The sequence below is a fragment of the Crocuta crocuta genome, unplaced genomic scaffold (genome assembly GCF_008692635.1).
Source record: "Crocuta crocuta isolate KB4526 unplaced genomic scaffold, BGI_CrCroc_1.0 scaffold174, whole genome shotgun sequence".
NCBI classification, from domain to species: domain Eukaryota; kingdom Metazoa; phylum Chordata; class Mammalia; order Carnivora; family Hyaenidae; genus Crocuta; species Crocuta crocuta.
Genome location: NW_027530330.1, coordinates 4,494,697 through 4,519,987, shown reverse-complemented (window position 1 = coordinate 4,519,987; position 25,291 = coordinate 4,494,697). Strand labels below are relative to the sequence as shown.

Sequence of the window (25,291 nt, the reverse complement as noted above, 5' to 3'; positions counted from 1 at the left end):
TTTTAACGACAGTGATAAAAATGTAATTGAAAGTCCATAAATTCCCCTAAGCTAATCTTTTCCTGTTTGTCATCAGTAATTAAATCATTTTTATTTTGTGTTTGAAAGGCCAGATGCCTATTTTAATTTTCCCAAAATATGTGCATGTTTGGCTACTACCTATGTATTTCTTAGTTTATTATTTTCTGTGCTACTTCCCATCCTCGTTTTAATTTTTTTAATCTGCTTTACTATTTGGTAAGATAATAGTACATGGAGAAAATTTTCCTCTGACTTTTTAACCTAATTTTCTATTTTTAAGAAGTACCCAAATTCCCATTAGTGCAGCATTAACATAGACCACGGGTTAGAAGATACAGCAGGCAAGAATTTAACAACAGTGAGAGACTGTCCACAGTGCTTGGAATGTACTGAGAGGGAATACAGTGAGTCTTCTTCATGGGGAGAATTGCTAACTGCCCATCAGGAGGGAGATGAGAAGGAAGGGAGTTCTACTAAATGATGTCTGAGAATCCCTCCCCCTGAAATTTAAGACTTAGAATCACTTTATGATGTTAGTTCAGTTTTCCTAATAGGGACTAAGATAATTTTAACTGTTTACACATTTTATTTTTTTCACTTTTTGGTTTGAAGTTACATGGTATATATTAATTATTTTATATCTTTAAATATTCATTAATATCTTCCTTGAATAAAATAAATTAGGAGTGTTATTTCAGTATCTAGACTGCCCCCTTCTGTCTTTCATATCAGACTCTTTTAATCACTTTAATTCTCCCATACATATTCCAGACTTTGCAACTGTATGCTCAGTTCAGGGATAATGGTTTCAGTATGTTAATTTTGTATCTTTTATACAAAAATATGCAGACGGGTATTGTGCCATCTTTCCTGAGGGTTTCTGAAGGACAACACAAGACTCATTTTTGAAACTTCTCTACCAACAAAATAATTTTCTCTTTTAAAATTCAGATAGAACCTGTTATTCACAACAAAGCTCCCAGAACTAAATGCAGTATTTTGTGGAAAAAAGAATAAATAACATTGTAGTTTGGAAAAGCAATACCCTTCTGTACAGTGTCCAATAAATTCTTGGTTTTTGTTAGTTGTGTCTAATTAGGATGCTTTAATTCCCTTTTAACAGTTGGGTTTCATAGCATTTCATATCCAGCTACATTAAGAATTAATTTTTTGGCTTGACACCAATGCTGAATATGCTTATCCAAACAGAAGCCATGCCAAGGGCTTGAAGGATGATGACAGTAATTAACCCAAATCATATACCAGGAGTTGTTCCAATGAAAGTGTCTGTTAAATAGTGTATCTTCTCCTGATGGTGAAGCTGTATCTACAGAGGCCATGTATTGCAATCTCCCATAGAATATTTCTTGACAGTAGAGCCAGAGACCAAAAGGCAAGACCCACTGGACTGATCAAATAAAGCCTGTCTTATTCTGGTAAATAAAATGGGAAACGTGGAGAAATAGGGGCACATAGCTCAGTTCAGTATTTCTAGAGGTCAGTTTGATATTAGATATATCAAATGACTTACAAGTTAGCATACCTCATGCTTCTATGTCCCTCAAGGGACAATGAGAGATGTGTAAAAACCATGATCATTGAAGTAAAAAAAGTAGGAAAAAAATGCAGCCACTGTAACTACTAATGTTGTTAAGTTAATCTTAATAGAGTAAAATGATAAAACATATCATCATATGATAAAATATAATGCTGTTACAGAATATTTAGATTCATTAGATACTGAGCCACAAAGACCATGTATAAAGTTGTTTAAAACTAAAAATCAGTTTTAGAACATTTATATTATGATACTACACACATGTGGGGAAATGGCAATATTCACAAGCATGTCAGCACCGAATATCTCTGGAGCATAGGATTATGAATATTCCTTCTCCCGCTTCTCTCCCTCCTCTGTTTTCCCTCCTCCTTTGCCATTACTTTTCTTCATGCTGTTAGGCATTTTCCAAATGTTTCTCCAATAATACAGTTTTAGAGGAATTGACACGTACTTGGTGACTGGTTAGAAATGTGCCAAGATTGAGACAGAGGAACTATTTGTAGCCCTTTACAAAGCCAGAGAAAGCTTTAAAGGAGGTAGGAAAATAACTGGTATAGAGATAAGCAATGAGATGAAATAAGCATGTCAAATAAGCATTTTACTATATAGATCTGGAGTTCAGGGGAGAGTTATGGACTAGAACAATCAATCTGAGAGTCACCCACAAGGAAGAAAGTTATTGAAACTGTGGGTGAATGAGATTTCTCAGGAGAGTGTGGAGCGTACAAAGGCAATACAGCTGGCCCTTGAACACTATGAGGGGTTAGGGGCACCACCTCTATGCCTTTGAATATCTGAGTGTAACTTTTAACTTTGTAAAAGCTTAACTGCTAACAACCTACTGTTGCCGGGAAGCCTTACTGACAGAAAACAGTCAATTAACACATATTTGTATGTTGTATGTATTATGTACTGTATTCTGACAATAAAATAAGCTAGAGAAAAGAAAATATTATTGTGCAAATCAAAAAGAAAAGAAAATATATTTACAGTACCATATGTATATTTACTGAAAAAAAGTCTGCATATAAGTGGATCTGTTCACTTCAAGCCTGTGTGGTTAAAGGGCCGACTGTAATGACTAGAACTGAATCTGAGGAAAAATAAACATTAAAGGGAAGACAGAGAAAGGAGCCCAAAGAGAAACAATGGGGGGGGGGAGAGGTGTGAGGAAATACAAATGCATGGTGGTAGGGAAGTAAAGGGAAATGTTCCTTAAACAAGGGAGTGGTCAGTGATGATAAATGTTATGGAGCATTTGAATGAAATGATTTTTAAAGTATTCCATGAATACAACAATATGTATTTTTCTTATTTCTTTAAGATGTTGATGGAAACACTTTCAGCCAGGTACCAGATAGTTCAAGGAGGAAAGGTGGTTTGGTGGAAAAATGTGTGGCTATAAAAGAAAGTCAAGAACTAGGAAAGTGAAAAGGGCTGTGGCATTGAGAGAATCATTTTTGTGGCAATGGTATTGGTTTTAAGGTAAGAAGAATGTGAGGTGCCTGGGTGGCTCACTTAGTTAAGCATCTGACTTCAGCTCAGGTCATCGGGCTTGTGCTGACAGCTCAGAGCCTGGAGCCTACTTTGGATTCTGTGTCTCCTACTCTCTTGGCCCCTGCCCCATTTGCACTCTGTCTCTGTCTCTCAAATATAAGTAAACATTTAAAAAAAGATAAGAATGTTATTCTCCATAGGCTGATGGGAAGGAGTCAGGAGAAGGGAGGAAGAAAATGAAGATTAGAAAAGATTGTGAACAATTCTGGGTTTCTTAGATTTCCCTTAAGAGGCAAATCCCTTGGATCATTTATTTGAAAGGTGAGTTTGTAGAGAAGAATCTTATAATCTGTATTTTTAACAAGCATCAAGTGACTCATTAATAGGAAAGTGTGGAAACACTATAAATAAATGTTTTAGAGCACCTGGCTGGCTCAGTTGATTAGGCACCCAACTTGCTTTCAGTTTAAGCTGTGATCTCACTGTGAGATGGAGCCCTGTGTCAGGCTTCATGCTGAGTGTAGCCTCTGCTTGGGGTTCTCTCTCTGTCTCTCTGTCTCTGTCTCTGTCTCTCTCTTCATCTCTGCCCTTTCCCTGCTCATATTCATTCTCTCTCTCTCTCTCCCAAAATAAATAAATAATCATTAAAAAATAAAAGTGTTTTGAGTAAATGGGACAGACTGGGATTCAGATCATCTGGCTATTCTTGGATATGAAGAGAGAATTTCCTTTGCTCTAGGAGAGAATTAGAAAAGGCTATGTAGAGATGAAGATAAATGTAGAGATTTAGTGACTGACTTTCCTGTCTTGCCTTTACTTTCTCCATCAAGTAAGATGTGAGGCCCCTTTTGAGAGTCATTTAAGAATTTCTAGGCACTATTAAGAGCCCAGGTGGAGAAAAGATGTTAATTCACGGTGGAACCAATTTATACAGCTGTATGATCTTTTGAAGCAAGTGTGATGAAGACTGACATGTGAGTTATAACATGAAGGTTTAATGGAAAGAAAGCAGAGCTTGAGAGTTCAGAATATTTCCATTGTTTGGATGATATAGTAATCACGGAGTACAGGCTGGATATCAAAGGGACCAGAGCAAGATAATAGGTTTGCCTGCGACTGAGAGTATCCTGGAAGGTGGGACAGTTAATGCTGAAACCAAGAATATCTGGGGAAACCAGAATCATTGGTCATCCTAGAAAGCAAGAATGATAGAAAGCTGGATTCAGGAACTGGAGTCTAGATGGAATAAAAATGTAGTGAGAGTAATTTAATGCACAATTTGGAATATAAGAGGTGATGGCCAGAGATTGAAATGTTTAGAGTTGAGTTTTCCAGGGTGTGTTAGGTTCAGATTATAAGACTCATGGCTTAAGGACCTGACAGTTGATAGTCAAAGTGGAATGCAGATGACGGACCCTAGGTGTATGGTGGCTATGAAGTTGAAAACAGATTGAGTTTAATGAGCTGTCTCCGTAAGCTATGACATCACCCGGGATGGTGGCTGAATAAAGTGGGGTGGTGAGCCTGATGTCAATTTTGATTGGCGGGCCAGGAGGCAAGTAGATGAAAAAATGGATTATGGTACAGCCACGTGGCATTAGCTTAAGTAACCTAGGGTTAGCTCAGGTTTAAAGGATAATTATCTATAAAAGGAACAATCAGACTTAATGTCCTGGCTTTAAAATATATGCGATATCAGAGAATAAACTATCTCCATTTGAAGAGGTTAAAGGAACAATGCTATCATCAAAGCAGAGGAATATGCAGCAAAACAGTTGAGAATGTATAACTTAAAAAAAAATGCTTGGTTGATCTTAAACCTACAAAATGTATATTGTCTTGCTTTATCAGGCCCTCATTCGCTCAAGGAAAACAATTCTCAATGAAAAAAGAAAAGATCCCTATTGGTGGGGTAAGTACCAGAATAATAATTGTTATTTGTTATTAAATTATATAAAAGATTACATTGTGTTATTAATAAATGCATATTTTTCATTGAATTTGAGGAGGTTTGCTATATGATAATTTGAAAAAATACATTAAATGGAACTGTTGAATATTATAGTGTTGTTTAATTAGGATTACATGCTACTTAGTGATATATATTCTTGTTTACTAATGATAGTAACTAATATTATTTGAATATTTATTTTTAAGTGCTCTGGACTATGCCAGCTCTTTACATGTAACTTATAAGGTGGCTACTGTTACTATGCCAAGTTATAGATGAGTAATCTCAGAATTACAGGGGTTAGGAACCTGACTAAGATAACAAACCTTAGGAAATGTCAAGTAGGATTTAAATCTACCTTGTCTGATTTTCCAGTTCAGTAACCTAATTTTATATCAATTTTGCTTTTAGGTGAAGTTCACAATCATTCTGAAGTACCTCCAAGCCTTTGGCTGGCTCTGGGTGTGGCTGAGTGTGGCCACTTACATAGGGCAGAACTTGGTAGGCATTGGACAGAATCTCTGGCTGAGTGCCTGGGCAAAAGAAGCAAAACACATGAATGAGTTCACAGAATGGAAGCAAATAAGAAGCAATAAATTTAACATCTACGGATTATTGGGATTAATGCAAGGTAAAAAAAAAAAGAAGTCTAGCTGCTTCTCTTTACTCTTTCTGACCTATTCTAATATAAGCATAGGGCATCGTTTTATTTCAAATGAAATCTGTGCCATAATTTACACATATTTTGAAATAATTTAAATACATATGTTTTTAATTCCCTGTATTTGAGAAAGTATACCAAAACTTATGTGTGTCAGCTATATGGCCACACTAAATAATGTGTTTGTCTCATTTAATCTTCACAAAAAATTATTTAGAAAGGTGTTATTATCCCTAATTTGCATGAGGAAACTGAGGCTCATATGCTAAGTCATTCAGGACTCAAAAGTCTTGTCTACATGGCTACTCCCTATATGTGCTTAAACTAATTCATTAATTCATTTAACATACATTATAATGAAGAGATTCCTTAAACTTGGGCATGTTACTTAAATTTTTAGTTTTATCATTTATACAAAATAGATAATCTCTACCTAAACATTGTTCCAGTGATTAAAATAGACATTATGTGTAAAGCTTATAGAAAAATGTTGAGTGTATACCAAGAGTACAGTGTTAGCCATTATTTAACAATAAACAGAATGAATATTGTGCACAGAGTCCTACAGGTAGAAAGTTTCAGAGCCAAGATTTGAATTCATGTCTACCTGATTCCCCAAACTGTGTTCTTAACCACTAAATTGACATTTCTGAAAGAGTTTTACATGAAGCAATAGAGATGCCCCACAAATATAGGATTCTGTACTCTAATAGGTCTGCAAAGCAGAACTATATTTTTCTATGCATCTGAAATCCTTTTTCTTTCCTTTTGCTAAAAATTTTGAGATATTCTTCAATAAATTGACTCATTTAATTATATTTAAATCAATGTTTCTCAAATCCATTTGACCATGGGAAAAAATTATTTTCTTTGTGTTATCCATTAACACCTTGAGCAATTTGTTTTCCACAGATTGTATTTTGGAAAATTCTATACTATGATATACTCCTTTCCAAGTGCAAAGTGTGATGTAACAAAAGCTAAAAAAAAAAAAAAAAAGTCCTTCAAAAATCTTTTCGATGGTTCTGAAATGCTGTAGAAATGTTAAGGAGAAGGAAAATTGAGAAAAGACCCATGATTGTAGTTAAAGATGCATAATCGAGAAAGAGGTGGGAAAAGAATACAGATTGTAGGTAGTTGAATAACTGAGGATTAAGGAGAAGATACATATTGTCCTTCAAAGAAGTTGGGTGATTTGAAAGAGAAAACAAAAGGATATTCAAAAGTACAGTAGACATAAAGTGAAGATTTTTTTAAAATACAGACATTTTGTATGTGTTTATGAAAAGAAAGTAAGGCACCTTGAAGGAGAATGATAGCAAATTCAAATTAGAAAATAATACATGCAAGTAGTGCTATCTAAGGATATTCATAAGGGAAAACACAAAGAGAGGTACATGCATTTGGTAAAAGAAAATAAAGATAAAATAAAAAATATGAAACTTAGAGCTTTGCTTCTTTGGCCCTTTTCCATCTTTATTGTGTGGCCAGAATATTGCTAATAGTATCTCTATCAAAAAGTAAGCAAATATTATAAGAGAGATTTATGTTTATTTTCTCATCCTGTTAACAAAATTTATGGGGGAAAGAGATATTATGTGAATGACTAAAATGATATATAAAGATTAGCTATAGTATGAAAGATACAGTGTGTTTGCTTTTGAATCAGTAAGAGGCAAGTTTATTGGCTTGTAGTTTACAATTCATTGAGGAAAGAATGGTTATAGTGGTCTAGAATGCTACGCACCAAAGAAGATTCATATATACGAATATCTCTATATCTGTGTCTGTCACGTGTATGTATGAGAGTTAAACCCATACCAATCCAGGAGCTCCTGTTAAAACTTTTGGGGAAATTCAGTATACCTTGAAGAATATTTTAAGTGAGCAAATATCATTTCCTATACTAGACAAGGTATGCAGGTTTAGTATTCACAATTTTATCATTGTAAAATGAGAATTGTTTAATTTTTTATTTAAATTCTACTTAATTAACATACAGTCTAACATTAGTTTCAGGTGTAGAAGTTAGTGATTCATCACTTACATACAACACCCAGTGCTCTTCACAATAAGTGCCCTTCTTAATCCCCATCACCCATTTAACACATTCCCCCCACCCCTCCAGTAACCCTCAGTTTATTCTCAACAATTAAGAGTCTTTTTCCTGGTTTGCTTCTCTTTTTGTTTCCCCCCTATATTTATCTGTTTTGTTTCTTAAAGTCCACATATGAGTGAAATTATATGACATTTGTCTTTCTCTGACTGACTTACTTCCCTTAGCATAACATTCTTTGCTTCATCCACATCATTGCAAATAGCAAGATTTCATCTTTTTTTATGGCTGAGAAATATTCCATTGTGTGTGTGTATGTGTGTGTGTACACACCACAACATTTTTATCCACTCATCAGTGAATTAACATTTGGGCTCTTTCCATAATTTGTCTATTGCAGATAATGCTGCCATAAACATTGGGATGCTTATATCGCTTTGAATTAGTACTTTTGCATTATTTGCATAAATACCTGGTAGTGCAGTTGCTGGATCACAGGGCAGTTTTCTTCTTAACTTTTTGAGGAACCTTCATACTGCTTTCCAGGGTGGCTGCACCTGTTTGCATTCCCAACAGTGCAAGGGGATCCCCCTTTCTCCACATCCTCACCAACACCTGTTGTTTCTTGTATTGTTGACTTTAACCATTCTGGCAGGTGAATTTTATATTTTTTAAATAATTTTTAGGTACTAATCCTTTATCAGATATGTCATTTGCAAATATCTTCCCCAATTCCATAGGTTGTCTTTTCATTTTGTTGATTGTTTCCTTCACTGTGCAGATTTTTTTTATTTTGATATAATACCAATATTTTATTTTTGCTTTTGTTTCCCTTGCCTCAGGAGACATATCTAGTAAGAAGTTGCTATGGCTTATATCAAAGGGATTACTACCTGTGTTCTGTAGGATGTTGATGGTTTCCTGTCTCACATTTAGGTCTCTCATTCATTTTGATTTATTTTTGTGTATGGTGTAAGTAAATGATTCAGTTTCATCCCTTGGCATGTTGCTTCTAGTTTTCCCAGACCATTTGTTGAAGAGACTGTCTTATTTTTAATTAACTACCAATAGACATAGGAAATATTTTGTAACAAAGGCAATAGATTATGCACAGCTTTATTAAAAGATTTTTTCCTGTTTTGTGTTTTGTCTAAAGTGGTCTTCAGTCATTAAAATATGAATCTTCTCTATTTTTTCTTATTTTTTTAATTTTTTGCATTAAAAATTAAAATTTTCTGAAGATTTATTATTAGATGCAATTATAAGTCATCTCTAAGTAGGGTGAACCTAAGAAATGAAAATGCATAATTTCTGGTTTTTTCAGTAGACCATAGCTACATCTTATGGAATTTTGTCCAATCAAGAGCAGTCTGTATTCCCTGACATCATCAAACTCACAAAATTAAAAAGCCGGCAGGAGGGTGGGAGGAGTGAAAGCATAAACAGCATTGTCATATGTTAATACCGCAGGCCTCTTATGAATTATGTAAGTGTTAACATTCAAAATAAAGTAGAATTCAAAGCATAATGTTAGATATATATTTTATAACAAAAATAAAAATCTTACATTGTTTTCTAAGACATAGTTCTGAACATTTTTTTCCCTGGGTCCCAGCTATTTGCCTAGAATCTCTAGGACATTCTGAACATCTTGTATCTATTGTGTTTTATGCCTCGTTGTTAGGAACTTCCTTTCTCCCATACAATATGAAATTATAGTGGGGGAGAGAGAGAGAGAGAGAGAGAGAGAGAGAAGAGATTGAGAGAGAGAATCCCAAGCAGGTTCCATGCCCAGCATGGAACCTAACTGGGGCTTCATCTCATGACCCTGGGATCATGACCTGAGCTGAAATCAAGAGTCGGACGCTCCACTGGCTGAGCCATCCAGACGTCCCCAAAGCAATGTTTACAGTACACTGCTGATTCTAGTTTAACATGAGTGAGTAGATCATCTTTTTTACTTACCTCACAAAATTCCACTGAAATGATAATGAATAAATATAAAAGGAAAGACCTCAGAAGATTTCAGAGTGATAAATTTTTACATAAGCAGTTATACTGATAGATAATTAAGGTAGAAGAACCTGTAAATATGGGGGAAGCTGTAACAGAAGAGGGAGTTGTTCATTTGAGCTGTGGAGAAACAATAAACTCATGGTCATGGGTAGAGAGTAGACTTGAATTACATGGAAATAATCCCAATAATTCACCAGACCATTGTTCTCTTCCCATTGGCCTCTCCTACAACACCCACCACCATCACCAATGTGCACAGCAACCTTATTGTAGTAATACAATGAAAACTAGAAAGCTGACATCTAAAGACGAAATGAGGTTTTCTAGTGTGTGTGATATACATAGAAGAAATTCTCCTTAAATGGCTTTTGGAGAAGCTTTAGCCTACATGTCTAGATTCCAGTATTCCAGATTCTGTGTCACACCTACCCACTTTTGTAGAATTTGAAGCAATCTCTTCCATTCAGAGAACAACAACAAACAAAAAAAAATGTTGGAGGAAATTAATGTGTGGAATAGCAGAAGGAAGCCATATCAGTTACCTCTATTCATTAACCATGTGTTTATTTCATATGTTTAAACTGATAATGATGGATGGTTTTGCATTTTAATCAAACCAACAGTATAAATAAGAGCTAACAAATAAAACAATGACATTCAGCAATGAAACAATCCTTTTTGAAATAGAAGCTTAAATGTCAAATTAGTATCTTCAGAGATTCAAAATAGTATATCCACAAAGCCAGTGCAAAAATGTGCTGAAATAAGTTCAATCTTAGACAAAATATACTTGAAACATTTAAAGAATTTAAAGAGATTGTACAAATGGAGAAGATATATTAGAAGACATTATCCCAGGAGTACAACATAAAAAATATAAATGGAAAATGATAAATAAGAAAATTAAAGGCATAATTCAGGAAGTCCAACATTCATATAAGTGTTTCAGTAAATTCAGGTGAAAATGATCAGATTCATAATATTTAGCATTTCCCATAAGTGAAGAATGCAAGTGTTCTGATCTTGCAACCATTCAAGTTTAGAGTGGAGAGAAAGAGGGTTCCAAAAGAGTAGATGATGCTGCAAAAGAGGAGGGGGCTAAATAATAGAATAAAGAAATAATAGAATATCTGATGAGTTTGAATATATTCAGAAGAGATTTGCTGACTCTTGAAGTATTTGGGAATAAATTAGTGCGTGTTGCATAGAAAACTAAGAATATGAAAAAAGAGTGGCACAACCATAATAAATTTAGTGAACTTCATGCATAATGTATGTTTGGTGGTAATATAAATATTGAATATTTATTCGAGGAAAGAGGGTGATAACCTGTTTTTGAAAGAAAACGAAGGACGTATGGGGAAGTGAGGTAGAAAAAAAAAGAAAATATTTAAGGCTAAGAAATCACTTAACAGCAGCATGTGATATTATTTAAAATATAAAGGAATTAGCAAAAATAATTTAAGATGATCAGTGTTAACTATCTTTTGTTTCATTTAAACATACTTATAAGGGAATAAGAATTATGCTGGCATCACACTTTTGTTAGCAAATTTTTTATATTAGAGAGCAGTGGAGCAATTGTGTATCCCCTTTGACTGAGAGCAAACTAGCACAAGTAATATGGGAATTTATTGACTCCCCAAACTGAAAAGTCCAGACATAGGTCATTATACACACTCCATCCCCATGCTTAGATGAAGTGTCCACTATTCTTTATCAACTCTACTTGTTGTCCTCATTGGCTTAATTCTCAGGCTTCACGTGGTGATGGAAATGTTCTCTTTCAAAGAACTTCCTTCCATAGAAATCCATGAAATGATATTCCTTGAAACAATTTGAATCACATATCCATCCTTGACCAATCACTGTAACATACCATGTCTTCTTTTAGCCCTATCAGTTCTCCGATCTGAGAGAACTCTTTGTCCTTTCATTTCCTCTCCCACATGGATAGCTCTTTTTATGAGCATGTCTCTTTCTTGTCATACTTTGTCAAATGCAGCTAATAATAGTCAATAGATAAAGCTAGATGTTTATTATATATGTCTGCTTTTTCAGTTGTTGCAAGAACAACACTTCCTCCAACCAAATCTCAGGAGCTTAATAGACCAAAAAAAAAAAAAAAAAAAAAAAGAAAGTGTTCATTGTGGTTCAGGTAAAGGACTACACTTGTTCTTGGACCCAAGTTGAAGAAGCAGTCCAACCACCATTATAAATGTTAGCAGGCACTCTCCAAGGAATAAACTTTAGCAGTTTCTGGTACCAGCAATTACTTAACCTGGTATTATGTGTTGTTTCTCCTTCAACTTGTTCTTCAGAACTCTTAATATGGTCCCATACATCAAGGAGGCCAGGAAGAACAACTCTACCATGGACTAGAAGCTAGGAGAACTAAAATTATTTGGCTAGCAGCACCAATGACTACCATATTGTCCCATGAGACATCACAAATAGGTGCTTAGAATTCTGTTAACCTGGTTGATCTGTTACGTTTTGTGCATTCCTCTAGAATCTATGCCTATGAATAAGGAGAGTTCTTTTTTGATAGGATTGCAACCCATCAGACTGTCTGTATTCATTATCAGTGAACCATATAAATTTATACTTAGTTTGATCCACAATTACACATTGTTAAGTTTGCTTCTTGAGTTTTCCATTTTAAAAATGCTATGATAAACAACCTTTGAGCATTAAAATATAAAATTATTTAAAGAGGTTAACATGTCCTTGATAATAATTTGGTATTTGTAACAATTTTAGGTCTCTTTGTCTGTTCTGGAGCCTATGTACTCACTAAGGGATCCCTGGCTGCCTCTCGAACTTTGTATGCTCAGCTATTGGATAATGTGTTACACCTCCCACTCCAGTATTTTGAAATGAATCCTATAGGCCAGATCATCAATCGGTTCACCAAGGTAAGTAGAGCCATACCTTATTGAATAGCATACCTAAAAATGATGAACCATATTTAATATCTTGCAATAGCATTTGTTAAAAAAAAATCACCCTCGAGAGATGGGATTATGTTTTGTATACATTTCCTTGTTATTTTACTTCTCATTCTTGGGACATTTATAATTGATGTATAGCAGCATCACATCTTACACATATAATCAAAATAACCCTTGAAAATTTCTGGAAGAACACCCTCTTAACAATTACACCTGACCACTGGGGGAAACTACTTGGGGGTAGATTGGGAAGGGCAAAGACCATGTAGTTAGACTTATTTAATCATCATCTTGTCACATCCAGGTTTTTATTTTTTTTTATTTTTACATTGAATGATATATTTCTTCATCTCATTTTAAACCGTGAAAAGTTAAAAATATAGTGACCTGATACCAATTTTTTTAGGACATGTTTATAATTGATATGCGTTTCCATTATTACTTACGGACCTGGGTGAATTGTACACTGGATGTTATTGGAACCATTTTGGTCATTGTAGGAGCTTTACCACTCTTCATTCTGGGGGTTATTCCCTTGGCTTTCCTCTATTTCATTATACAGGTAAGTACATGAACTTTTATGTGTATTAATAACAGAAGTCACAGTCAGTTACAGATTCAGAGCCACTTAAATTGCCTGTTAGTTCAAGTTCTCCAAAATGGAGATTCCAAGAAAGGATTCCATATAGTAGGGTGTTACTGGGGAATGCCTGCAAAAGATAAAGGAAAGGGAGCCAGAGAAGGCTGTGAGCCCTCAGACAGCAATGCCGGTCTGATTCCTGTGAGGGAGTAAAGAGGATTGGGTGGGGAAAATCTTGGATTACAGGACATTTCCATAAAGATTCATCGAATGGATGGGAAGTCTACAACCAATGTCACCCATTGAAGTATTCCATGTGTCCCCAAAATGGGCCTGTGTTAGCACCCCTGCCATGCACTGTCATTGCCTGTAAACAACCTGTGGGAAACATGGCCTCCATGCTAATAGAGTAGTAGATGTTCTCCCTGCAACAGGTGAACTGAGCTGTGCATTTTTATGGTCACCACAAAATCTATATGGTCTTTGCATTTTAGCAGAAAGTTAATTTGCTTGTAAATCCAAAAGACAAACAGATACTGCTTTTTTGTCCTGTTCTCCCTGATATCAGCAAAGTACTCCTAGAAGATCTAAAGAGATCTCTCATGATATATATCTTTATATTCCAGTTACAATGTGGTCAACTTCATTCTAAAATTATGTCACTGTAAGGCTATAGGGTAAAATGAAGTTTATTTTTTTAATGAGATGTCTTAACACATATTTGATTTAAATATGAAAGTATTTTGAGGCTGTTTACATAAACAGATGCAGTTATTATAGTTCAATGCTTTCCCAAAACCCAAGTTTTAAAATACATATTAGAGTTTAATCTGCCCAAACCAGAATGTTAATCATTTTCTCATTTCTACACCTATGCGATTATTATACATCCTTCTTCCTATGTTTTTTCCCTATTTTCTCTGACTGACTGGATCTTACTTACCTTTCATGGCCTAGGTCATGTTTCATTTTCTGTGCAAATGAAGTATTCTCTACCAAAATAGTGCAAAGAGATCAGACTCATTCAGGTATTATGGGTTTATTATACTGCTAGTATTATAGGCTATTTTTAGACACAAATTGTCTCCCCAGTGAAATTGTAAGTCCTCCAGGGAAGACAACTACATCTTAGAGCTAAAAGAAACAAATCTACAAATCTAGAACATGAGGGATGGTTTTGAGAATCAGTTGTATCTGCTTAAAAAAAAAAAAATGCCTCATATCAAAAATGAACATTTATGTGATAGTCTTGTGGTTGGTAAACTATAACAGGGTGACCAGAAGTGGACATGAGTCTAGAAACCACATCTTGTTAGGGAACACTGTATGGGATGAGCCCTGAATGTGAATTCAGGAGCCTCAAATTCTAGTTACTTTCCTGACTCTTATGTTTGGCACATCACTTCCCTTCCTAGGCTTCATTGCTTCTCCCTATAAAACCGGAGGTTTGTTTTATAGCAGTGCTACTCAAAGAATGGTCACTGGACCTATGGGCCATACCCCAGACCTACTGAATCCGAATCTCTGGTTGTACCACTTTTTTTAAAAAAATCACATGTTAATAAATATGTATATAATTTTATTTGGTAATCACATTCTAATAAAACTGGGAGGAAATAAAGAATATATCAGGGCGAGGCCCACAGTCTGTGTTTTTCTTAATTTTTTTAATGTTTTATTTATTTCTGAGATGAGAGAGAGAGAGAGAGGCAGCGTGAGCAGGGGAGGGTCAGAGAGAGAGGGAGACACAGAATCTGAAGCAGGCTCCAGGCTCTGAGCTGGTTGTCAGCCCAGAGCCCAACGCAGTGCTCAAACCCATGAACCGTGAGATCATGACCTGAGCCGAAGTCTGACGCTTAACCAACTGAGCCATCCAGGCACCCCCCACAGTCTGTGTTTTAACAAACCTTTTTACTAAAGGTGATTTTTACTAAAGTGTGAGAAGCATTGATCTATATCAATAGTTCTTAAATGAAATATTCTGGAGAGATTTGTATCCTGAAGGACTCCAGGGCTTTTGCAATTCATTGAAATTCCCTGAAAATTTCTTTATGACAGTCTCTTAAGTCCCCTTGCAATTCCAGAATGCCATAATCCTCTGAGTTCTCCAGGGCACTTAGCACAGAGCAGAGCTGGTAGACTGCAAGTCGACAGGCCATATGTAGTTTCAGATATGTTTTTGCTTAGCCTGCTCAGTGTTTTTAGCAAAATGAAGACATTTGATAATCAGTGAATATATATAAAACTCCAGGTCCAAAGATTTTCTTGAAAAAAATTGCAAGATGTGGTAGTTCTCAATTTTCATTTCCAGTGTGTTACAATTACCCGGGGCTGGTGAATGATGGTGCAGTTAACTCAGGACACGCTCCCTCCAGCACTTGTCTTGTTCATCCCAATTATTCTCAACCAAGTTGGAGGGGAAGTAGCCAGTTATACTTGTGGCTGCACTGGGGTGGGGTGGAGGTGTAGACCAAATATATATATATTCATAATTATATTTAGGAACAAAAATAGTATTGTCTGAACACTTGATTGACTTCCTTCACTTAATGGGTTAACTCCCTGGTCACATTTCCAACATGGGACATAGTAGGTACTAAGTAATGGTTGGTTGAAAGGATGATCAAAGTGGAACTTTGCCCACCTCTGTTCTAGCTATGCTCTCCAGAATCTGGGCTTTTTACTGTGCCAAGGATGTATTCGTTAGGGCTCCTGTAACACATTTGGTAGCTTAAAACAACAGAAATGTTATTTTTTCACAGTTCTGGAGGCCAACAGTCCAAAATCAAGGTGCACATAGGGTTGGTTCCTTCTGGAGCCTTTGAGGGAGATTGGTTTCATGCTTCTCTCTTGGCTTCTGGTGGCTGTCAACAATGCTTGGCATTTTCCTTGGCTTATGCGCACATTATTCCAGTCTCATCCTCACATGGCTTTCTCCCTAGGTCTTTGTCCTCTCCTTTTCTGTCTCTTATAAGGACACTCAGCACTGGACTTAGGGTCTACCCTAAATCCAGGATGATCTCATTTAGAGATCCTTAATGACATCTGCAAAGATTCTATTTCCAAATAAAGCCACACTCACAGGTACTGGAGGTTGAACTTGAACCTCACTTTTTGGGGGTCACTCAGTGTCTTGCCATTTTCAAACTCTTAAGGCAATTTCTGCTACATCTTTCCAACTGCCTCTTTCTGTTTTCTGGTTAGAGATACTACGTGGCAAGCTCTCGGCAGATCCGACGGTTGGCAGGAGCGTCTCGCTCTCCTATCATTTCCCACTTTAGTGAGACTTTATCAGGGGTGTCCACTATCCGGGCATTTGGACATGAACAGAGGTTTATCCAGCAAAACAAAGAGGTGGTGAATGAGAACTTGGTCTGTTTCTACAATAATGTAATTTCAAACAGGTAAGTGACATCAATAGACCTACCTCAAGACCAGTCTCTTTTTAGATGTCTTGTGCACTGACTTCTAAACAGAAAGAATGTTTTGTAATGGCATTTCATGAAATTATTAAAAAAAGAAAAAGAAGAAAGCCTTAGCTGTTTCTAATATTTAACACACATTTAAGTTGAAATGTATCAATTTATATTCATATAAAAGTACATGCTATCTTGCATGAAAATAATATCCCATATTTTTTGAAGGTCATATAGGATGCTATTGGAATTACTAAAGGTATGGCTCTGTTATATTCTGTATTTGTAGAATATATCCTATTAGCAAACAATACTTTATAATATCATTGCACATAAAAGGGAAATGAAATATTAAATAATAGCTGGACACATTTTAACTTTTGGAGACTGATTTTACCGTAGAAAAAAGAATATGTATTCATAAAGGTGATTGATTTTCCAATAGGATTTTAAAATATGATGCATCGTTTTAGCTGGTGTTCTCTTTTTAATTCTGATTAAGTTTTAAAGCAAAGTTCAGCAAAAGTAAAGTGTGTTTTTATGCAGAGGAATCCTTTAATGTATCATCACTGCAACAGTCCCATTTTGACTGAAATCTAAGTAAGTGAAGAATAAAAGGAAGAAGCTATTGATGTTTACATTTCCATTTCCCAGAGGAGAGTTCAGACCAAGTGCAACAAAACTTTTGCATCTCGGTTGAAGAATATTTTCCATTATCACAGGTGGCTGTCTGTTAGACTTGAATTCCTTGGCAACTTAATGGTATTTTTTGCTGCACTGCTTGCTGTGCTGGCTGGCAATTCGGTAGATTCAGCAATAGTTGGCTTGTCTATATCCTATGCCCTAAATGTAAGTAATAATGATTTTGTGGTATATGATATGTTTATAATCCAGTTAATTAAACTCTCCTCTCCTTTGCCTGTCTGAATTACAGATCGTATTAACTAAATAATGAGAGACAAATCTGGATTACCCTGAGGCTCATTTCTTCCTCTGCTGCTACTAGCAGGAAACAGGCTCAGCAATTCTGAGTCAGCTCACAGAAAGAACAGGCTGAGTGTTAAAGACCAGGAAACTCCTGCTTTACATGGTTACCCAGAAGTTTCCTGCTCTCCTATCTTTATGGATTTATAGAATGTAACAAGGGTAGGGCCTCTCTCCATTTTGGCCTGCCAATCCAGTTCGCCCAGTCTAACCAAGGATAATGCAAACTCGGGAGAATACACGGTCTGCTGCTTCTTTGCTTATGTTTTTTCCTAATAAGCCCTATTTTATATTACACTGAAAAGCGCTAGTGTTATGAGTGTGTTCATGCCCTCTTTGTAAAACGGAATATTTCTTAAATTACTTAGTATAATTACACATTGTTAGAGGATAAGTCTAGATGATTTGGGTACTTGCCCTTCATTCCTTATCCAAGATGCTTAATTAAGGCCAGTTGCATTTCAGAATTCAGAACTTAGTCTTGTAGAAAGGAAATAATGACACATACTATAGTCAAGGTCAAGGGCAGAATCCCATAATCAAACTACTTGTTCTGGAGTAAAATATGTGAATGTTTAAGTGGGTTAAATAAAAACTTTAAAGAACCCAATATTAGTTCAAGTCAGGTTGGCCATCAAATGACTTGACACCAAACTTAAGGAAAAATTGAATTGACAAGAGTTTTTTTTGACATTCAGAATTAGGCTTGAATTGCCACCTATATTTGTGGGTAGGGTGAGAAGAAAGTATAGTTAAAAAAAAAAAAGAGAGAGACAAGAGTGGTCAAGAGTTAGGAGAATCCTGCTTCCAGTGAATTCTGCCAAAGGTAACATCGTGCACAACTTTTTTCTCACTTGGGATGTACATTTCTTGAGGCATAGCCCATCAGTCTTGGTATCCATCATTCCTTACACCAAGTGTGAACTCCTTCAATACCTGTTGAACTATATTCATTCTGTCTTCTGCCAAAAACAAAAAAACATTATTTAATCAGTTTAACATACTTGCAGAAACACTTGTGTGCAAATATATAAGTATATTTACTTCTAAAGTTGTTAAATAATCAGAAAAGGTAAAAGTATATGAAAACTATGAAAAGTAAAACTTTATAAAGTATTATTCATATTATGTAAAAGACTAAAGAACCAGTCATTAAGCTCTTGGGTCTTGGGTTTTTCCCTCCAGATTACCCAATCTCTGAATTTTTGGGTAAGGAAAGCTTGTGAAATTGAAACCAATGCAGTTTCCATTGAAAGAGTTTGTGAATATGAAAATATAAGTAAAGAGGTAAGCATTTCTAAATAACCAATAAATAGATGCAGGATTAAGATATTGTAATGCAATTTGAAGTGATATTTAAGAAGATAAATTTGGGGGCACCTGGGTAGCTCAGTCAGTTAAGCGTCCAACTTCAGCCCAGGTCATGATCTTGCAGTTTGTGGGTTTGAGTCCCGTGTCAGGCTCTGTGCTGACAGCTCAGAGCCTGGAATCTGCTTTGGATCTGTGTCTCCCTCTCTCTCTGATCCTCCCCCGCTCACTCTCTCTCTCTGTTTCAAAAATAAATAAATGTTTAAAAAATAAAGAAAATAAATTTTAAACAAAACTTGCTTTTCCAAATTCATGTTTTAATATTCAGCATTTCAATGAAATTAAAACCACAGCACATTGTGAAATACACTATTATTTTATGTATCACAAAAATAGAAGAAAAGACCACAGTTGACTGAATTAGGATAGTACATAAATTGTAAGATACATCCCTATTTCAGTTATGTTATAAGAATGAAATATGATTACCTGTTTTTAGAAGGCACAATGATTTGTCCTCTACCAATGTAGAGTAAAATATTCAACCTAAGATTATAACTTTGTGAGGATTTTATGTTGAGAAAGGTGTCTTAATATAGTCATCTCATAAATAGTCTGCAGTTTTTAAATTATATCTTTATTGCTTATATCTTCTGTTCTGTTTTCTCATCATTAGCTTCTTTGTGCATGGGAAAGAGGAGGAGAATAAATCAGTCTGCTTTGTTTCCTTTAATTAGTTATAATTTAGAATAGAGAAGAATTAGGGGTACCTGGATGGCTCAGTCAGTTAAGTGCCCGACTCTTATGATCTCAAGGTTCCTGAGTTTGAGCCCAGTATTAGGCTCTGTACTGGTGGTGTAGAGCCTGCTATGGATTCTCTCTTCCTCTCTCTCTCTCTCTCTTTCTCTCTTTCTTTCTCCTCCACTCTCTCAAAAATAAATAAATAAACTTAACAAAAGTAGAAGAATAACACTCTGCCTCTCCTTCTCAAAAATAAATGAACATTTAAAAAAATTTTTTTTAAAGGGGCACCTGGATGGCTCAGTCCGTTAAGCATCCAGCTTTAGCTCAGGTCATGATCTCGCGATTCGTGGATTCAAGCCCCACATGGAGCTCTGTGCTGACAGCTCAGAGCCTGGAGCCTGCTTCAGATTCTGTGTCTCCCTCTCTCTCTGACCCTTCCCCACTCATGTTATATCTCTTTCTCTCTCAAAAATAAACATTTAAAATTTTTTTAAAAAGTAGAATTAGACTATTGACAGAGTATGATATTTGAGTTTTCATTGTATTTTAATAATCTGATTTACTTCTGCCTCCCAGTTCTGTGAATTAACAAGGCAGGTGTTACAGTTGACTTGAGTTTCTGTATCTTCTTCAGTCCACCTATAAAGGTATCAAAATCTTCATGAAATGTTCCTCTTTTGCTCATAACTCTCAGGAAAAGGTGTCCGTCCTCCAAATAGAAAACTGGAGCTTCTACTTGTATTTTTGGTAATACCTGTTCATGTTTTCTCTCAGATGTTGCTTCATTAACCACTTCCTTTAATTCCTACATATCAATTCCCTGACTCCCTTGCCTCTCAACTTACAAATATGTTTAAATATTATTGACAGCCCAGAAGGCCTGGGTGGCTCAGTAGGTTAAGCAACTGGACTCTTGATTTTGGCTCAGGTCATGATCTCACAGTTGGAGAGTTCAAACCCCACATCGGGCTTGGAGCTGACGAGGGACCTGCTTGGGATTCTCTCTCTCTCTCTGCCCCTCCGTGCCTCTCTTTCTCTCTCAAAATAAATAAACTTAAAAAAATTTAATATGTGCATCCTCCCACTCCTACCTGAACTTTGATTCTTCCTCTAGATTCATCCTCGGGTCTTAACTTCCTTTTTTACCCATATTTCATGGAAGATTAATCTACCTTCACAACCTCCAATTATCAGTGTTCAGTTTGCTCAGCCTATTGCCATGTGATGACCATTTTATTGTTTTCTGTATTTTCTAAGTTTTTGTATATATATTTTTGTATGTAAACTTTTTGTTTATATGTATAAAATTGTAATATACTTTTCATATTGTAAAAAAACAATAAAATGTGTATGTATACACACATAAAATACCCACACCAACACAATGGAAAAAAAAATCATCTTTATGTGAAGTACTTGGGTGGCTCAGTCCATTAAGTATCCAGCTCTTGGTTTTGGCTCAGGTCATGATCTCACAGTTCCTGGTTTCAAGCCTTGTCCGCCACTGTCAGTGTGGAGCCTGCTTGGGATTCTCTCTCTCTCTCTCTCTCTCTCTCTGCTCCTTCCCCCATTCACGTGCACTCTTTCTCTCTCAAAATAAGTAAAGAAACATTAAAAAATAATCTTTATATAATTTGATAACTCAAGTTATAAAAACTGTTGACATGCGAGAAGTAAACTGTCCAGATAATTCTATTTATCTCTCTGTAGCCTCCTTTCTCTGCACTTTTTTACAGCAGAATTCTTTGGAATAGCCTATACTTCTCTCATTCTACTTTGGACTCATTCCAAACAGGCTTTAAATTTCACCACTTCACTGAACCTGCCCTTGGAGATCACCAGTGGTTTCCTTTCAGGCCTCACTTGACCTGATCCATCATCTGACACTGGCCATCACTCACTCTCGTGAAAACTTTTCACCTTGCTGCCCAGACACCACACTCTCCTACCCTCTTCTGCTTCCTGCTGTTCCCCCAACATCCCAGGCAGGCCCCTGTCTCAGGACCTCAGCACGTGTTGTGAGGTGCCCTCCTGGAAAGTACTTCAACCCATATCCAAATATCTGGTTCCCATATAATATCCAACCAAGCCTTTCCCAGCCTTCCCCACTTAAAATCACTCCACCACCGCTAACCTTGCCTATCTCCCATCTTCCAAAGCTTGATCACTATTTAACATTTTACATATGCTATATTATTCCTCTGTCCCTTCCCAGCAGGCTGTATGCTCTGTAAGGGCAAGAATTTGTGTCTGTTTTGCTCACTGCTGAATCTCCAGCAACTAAAGCACTGACTAGCATAGTAAATACTCAGTATCTGGGTGCTGAGTGAATGCCAAACTGTCCTCGTCTCTGCTACAATTTCTAATAGGTTACCTTCAGCTCCTTTGTAGGGTTTTTAGAAGACTCTTCTTTTTAAAAAACTTTAAATGGTTTTTATTTACTTCTGAGAGAGAGAGACAGCATGAGCAGGGGAGGGTCAGAGAGAGAGGGAGATACAGAATCTAAAACAGGTTCCAGGCTCTGAGCTTACTGTCAGCACAGAGCCAGACACAGAGCTTGAACCCACCAATCGTGAGATCATGACCTGAACCAAAGTCGGGTGCTTAACCGACTGCGCCACCCAGGCACCTCTAAAAGACTCTCCTTAATAACTGGATAGGAGATGGGAAGACTTGTTACTGTTAAATATTCCTAAGCTTTCTTGTAACTAGATGAGAAATTTTATGCTGGTAATATTTAAAACTATTTTTAGATCATAATATCCACAAATGTTTTCCATCACTTTTGTTTTTACGCATGATAGTTATTTTTTAGAGGGAAAGGTATTTTTATTGTAGTTATTGTAATATTTCTTTGTTTGAAGGCACCCTGGATAATGTCTACAAGGCCTCCGGCACAATGGCCCAATAAAGGGATAGTGGAATTTATTAATTTTCAAGCTCGATACCGAGATGATCTTGGTTTAGCATTACAAGATATCAGTTTCCAGACTCATGGAGAAGAGAAGGTACCATATATATTTTATAAGTTTCACTCTCCTTTTTATCTGAAAACATTTGTTGTTAAGGTCAAAGGTTAATATGGTATTGAGTAGAAGATAGTCTTTTGTTCAAATTTCATATAAAGGTATTAACTGTTTCCTCTGTCCCTTCCCAGCAGGCTGTATGCTCTGTAAGGGCAAGAATTTGTGTCTGTTTTGCTCACTGCTGAATCTCCAGCAACTAAAGCGCTGACTAGCATAGTAAATACTCAGTATCTGGGTGATGAGTGAATGCCAAACTGTCCTCGTCTCAGCTACAATTTCTAACAGGTTTTATATATATAGAATATATAGAATAGTATATAGTATATAGAATAGTATATAGAATAAAATTTCGTCTTTTAAAAAAGGTATTTCTAGGGGCACCTGGGTGGCTCAGTTGGCTAAGCATCCTACTCTTGATTTCAGCTCAGGTCATAATCTCACAGTTTTGTGAGTTTAAGCCTCGCATCAGGATTTGCACTGGCCTTGTGAAGCCTGCCTCGGATTCTTTCTCTCCCTGCCCCTCCCCCACTCATGCTCTTTTTGTCTTTCTCCAAATAAATAAATAAAATTTTAAAAAGGTATTTTTAGGGGTGCCTGGGAGGTTCAGTAGGTTAAGTATCCGACTTCAGCTCAGGTCATGATCTCATGGTTTGTGGGTTTGAGCCCTGCGTCAGGCTCTGTGCTGACAGCCTGATTCAGATTCTGTGTCTCCCTTTCTTTCTGCCCCTCTCCTGCTCGTGTTCTACCTCTGTCTCTCAAAAATTAGTAAATGATAAAAAATTTTAAAAAGGTATTTTAAAATTGTGCATACTATATCATGAAACATGATTTTAGTATACTTTATTTTTCAGCTTTACTGAGTTATAATTAATAAGTAAATAATGTATATATTTAAGGTGTACAATGTGATACACACACACACATATATATAGTGAAATGATTACCACAATCAAATTAATTAACACATCCATCACCTCACATAATTACAAGGTTTTCTGTTTTTGTTTTAAAAATTTTTTAGATGTGGTAGGAACACCTAAGATCTACTATTTTAGCAAATTTCAAGTATGCAATACAGTACTATTAACTACAGTTAGTTCACTGTACTTTACATCCCCAGAATACGTTCTTCTTATTCATCTGAAAGTTTATGCCCTTTGACCAACATCTTCCCCTTTAGCCCACTCCTCAGTCCCTGGTATCCACCATTTACTCTGTGGTAGTATTAATTTGACTTTTAGATTCCACATATAAGGAAGATTGTTCAGTATTTGTCTTAATCTGTATATCTTATTCTCCTTAGCATAATGTCCACCAGCTTCATCTATGTTGCTGTAAATGTCGGGATTTCCTTCCTTTTTATTGGCTGAATAGTATCCGTTTGTGTGTGTGTGTATGTGTGTGTGTGTGTGTGTACATACATATACATTTTCTTTATCCATTCTTTAGTGGACACTTTGGTTGTTTCCTTATCTTGGCTATTGGGAATATAAATATGGAAGTGCAGATTTCTCTTCTACATACTAATTTTATTTCATTTGTATGTATACACAGTAGTAGTATACTGTTATTTTTCTTCCTCTGTTAAGTAAAGAGTGATAATAAGACAATAAAATTAAGTTCCCTAAAATACAGTAAATTCATAGGAAAGAATATCTGTATAGTCAATGACATGTTTTCCAGGATTACTAGTGAGATGGGAAAATACTTGAGATGTAATCTGGTTAATAAAAACAATATACAAAACTGTTGATAGTATATCAGTTTTCTGTTTTAAAAAAGCAAACAGGTAAACACATTAGCAAATATCCTGGAATAGTTGTAAACCATAAATAGTGGTTCTCTTCAGGTGATAGGATTATAAGTAATTTCTACTTCTATAGTTTTTCCCACATTTTTGAAAATGTTTTATAAAAACACCTTATTTCCCTAGACAGAAAGATTTTACAAAAGTAAAAAAAGAATTAACAAAAAATTAACAGCAATATCACATTTTTCCTTCTACAGATCTGGCTTTTGTAGCCCCAAACATCTCTTTTTCTGTATTTCTAAACCAGGTCCACTGCAGTAATATCAAGGACAAAAAATGTCTTTGGAACAAGTGAAATCATTGTGGAATTTTGATTATGCCAATTAATTTAACAGATTCCTGATTTTTCTGGCATAGTGTGTCAGATTTAAGATCTTTTATGAGGGCAAACCAACCTCCTTAATGTTTTTTCTGCCTTATGTTCCCATTAGCACCAAGGTACAAATCAACACCCAGAAGGGATTGTTTTAGTCTTCATGATCGAAGGAATATATGCAATCACTTGCTATTTATGACAAGGTGATTATTTTGTCCAGGAATCCAAGATCCTCAGATGTTAGCTGTGGCCACCTTCTATAGTTTTAACGCAGTAGCTGTTTCGATACACCAAGGGAATTTGCAAACATTCCTTTGGATTTTCTATCCTTCTGGCAAAGGGTTCTTGTCCCCTTTGTTTGTTTTATTTGGGGAGGGGGGGGAGAATAGA

At 35.9% G+C, this 25,291-nt stretch overlaps 1 protein-coding gene across 2 annotated transcripts in view; it reads left to right on the top strand.

The window, feature by feature from the left end:
* LOC144232810 (multidrug resistance-associated protein 1-like) overlaps positions 1 to 25,291 on the top strand; it is an 83,490-nt gene that overhangs the window by 53,630 nt on the left and 4,569 nt on the right. For both annotated transcript variants that reach the window (XM_077765655.1, XM_077765656.1), the window contains 8 exons: positions 4,931 to 4,991; positions 5,442 to 5,661; positions 12,527 to 12,681; positions 13,124 to 13,279; positions 16,502 to 16,701; positions 17,436 to 17,562; positions 18,883 to 18,984; positions 22,614 to 22,757. In XM_077765655.1, coding sequence (XP_077621781.1) covers positions 4,931 to 4,991; positions 5,442 to 5,661; positions 12,527 to 12,681; positions 13,124 to 13,279; positions 16,502 to 16,701; positions 17,436 to 17,562; positions 18,883 to 18,984; positions 22,614 to 22,757 — 1,165 coding nt within the window. The remainder of the gene's footprint in view (positions 1 to 4,930; positions 4,992 to 5,441; positions 5,662 to 12,526; positions 12,682 to 13,123; positions 13,280 to 16,501; positions 16,702 to 17,435; positions 17,563 to 18,882; positions 18,985 to 22,613; positions 22,758 to 25,291) is intronic.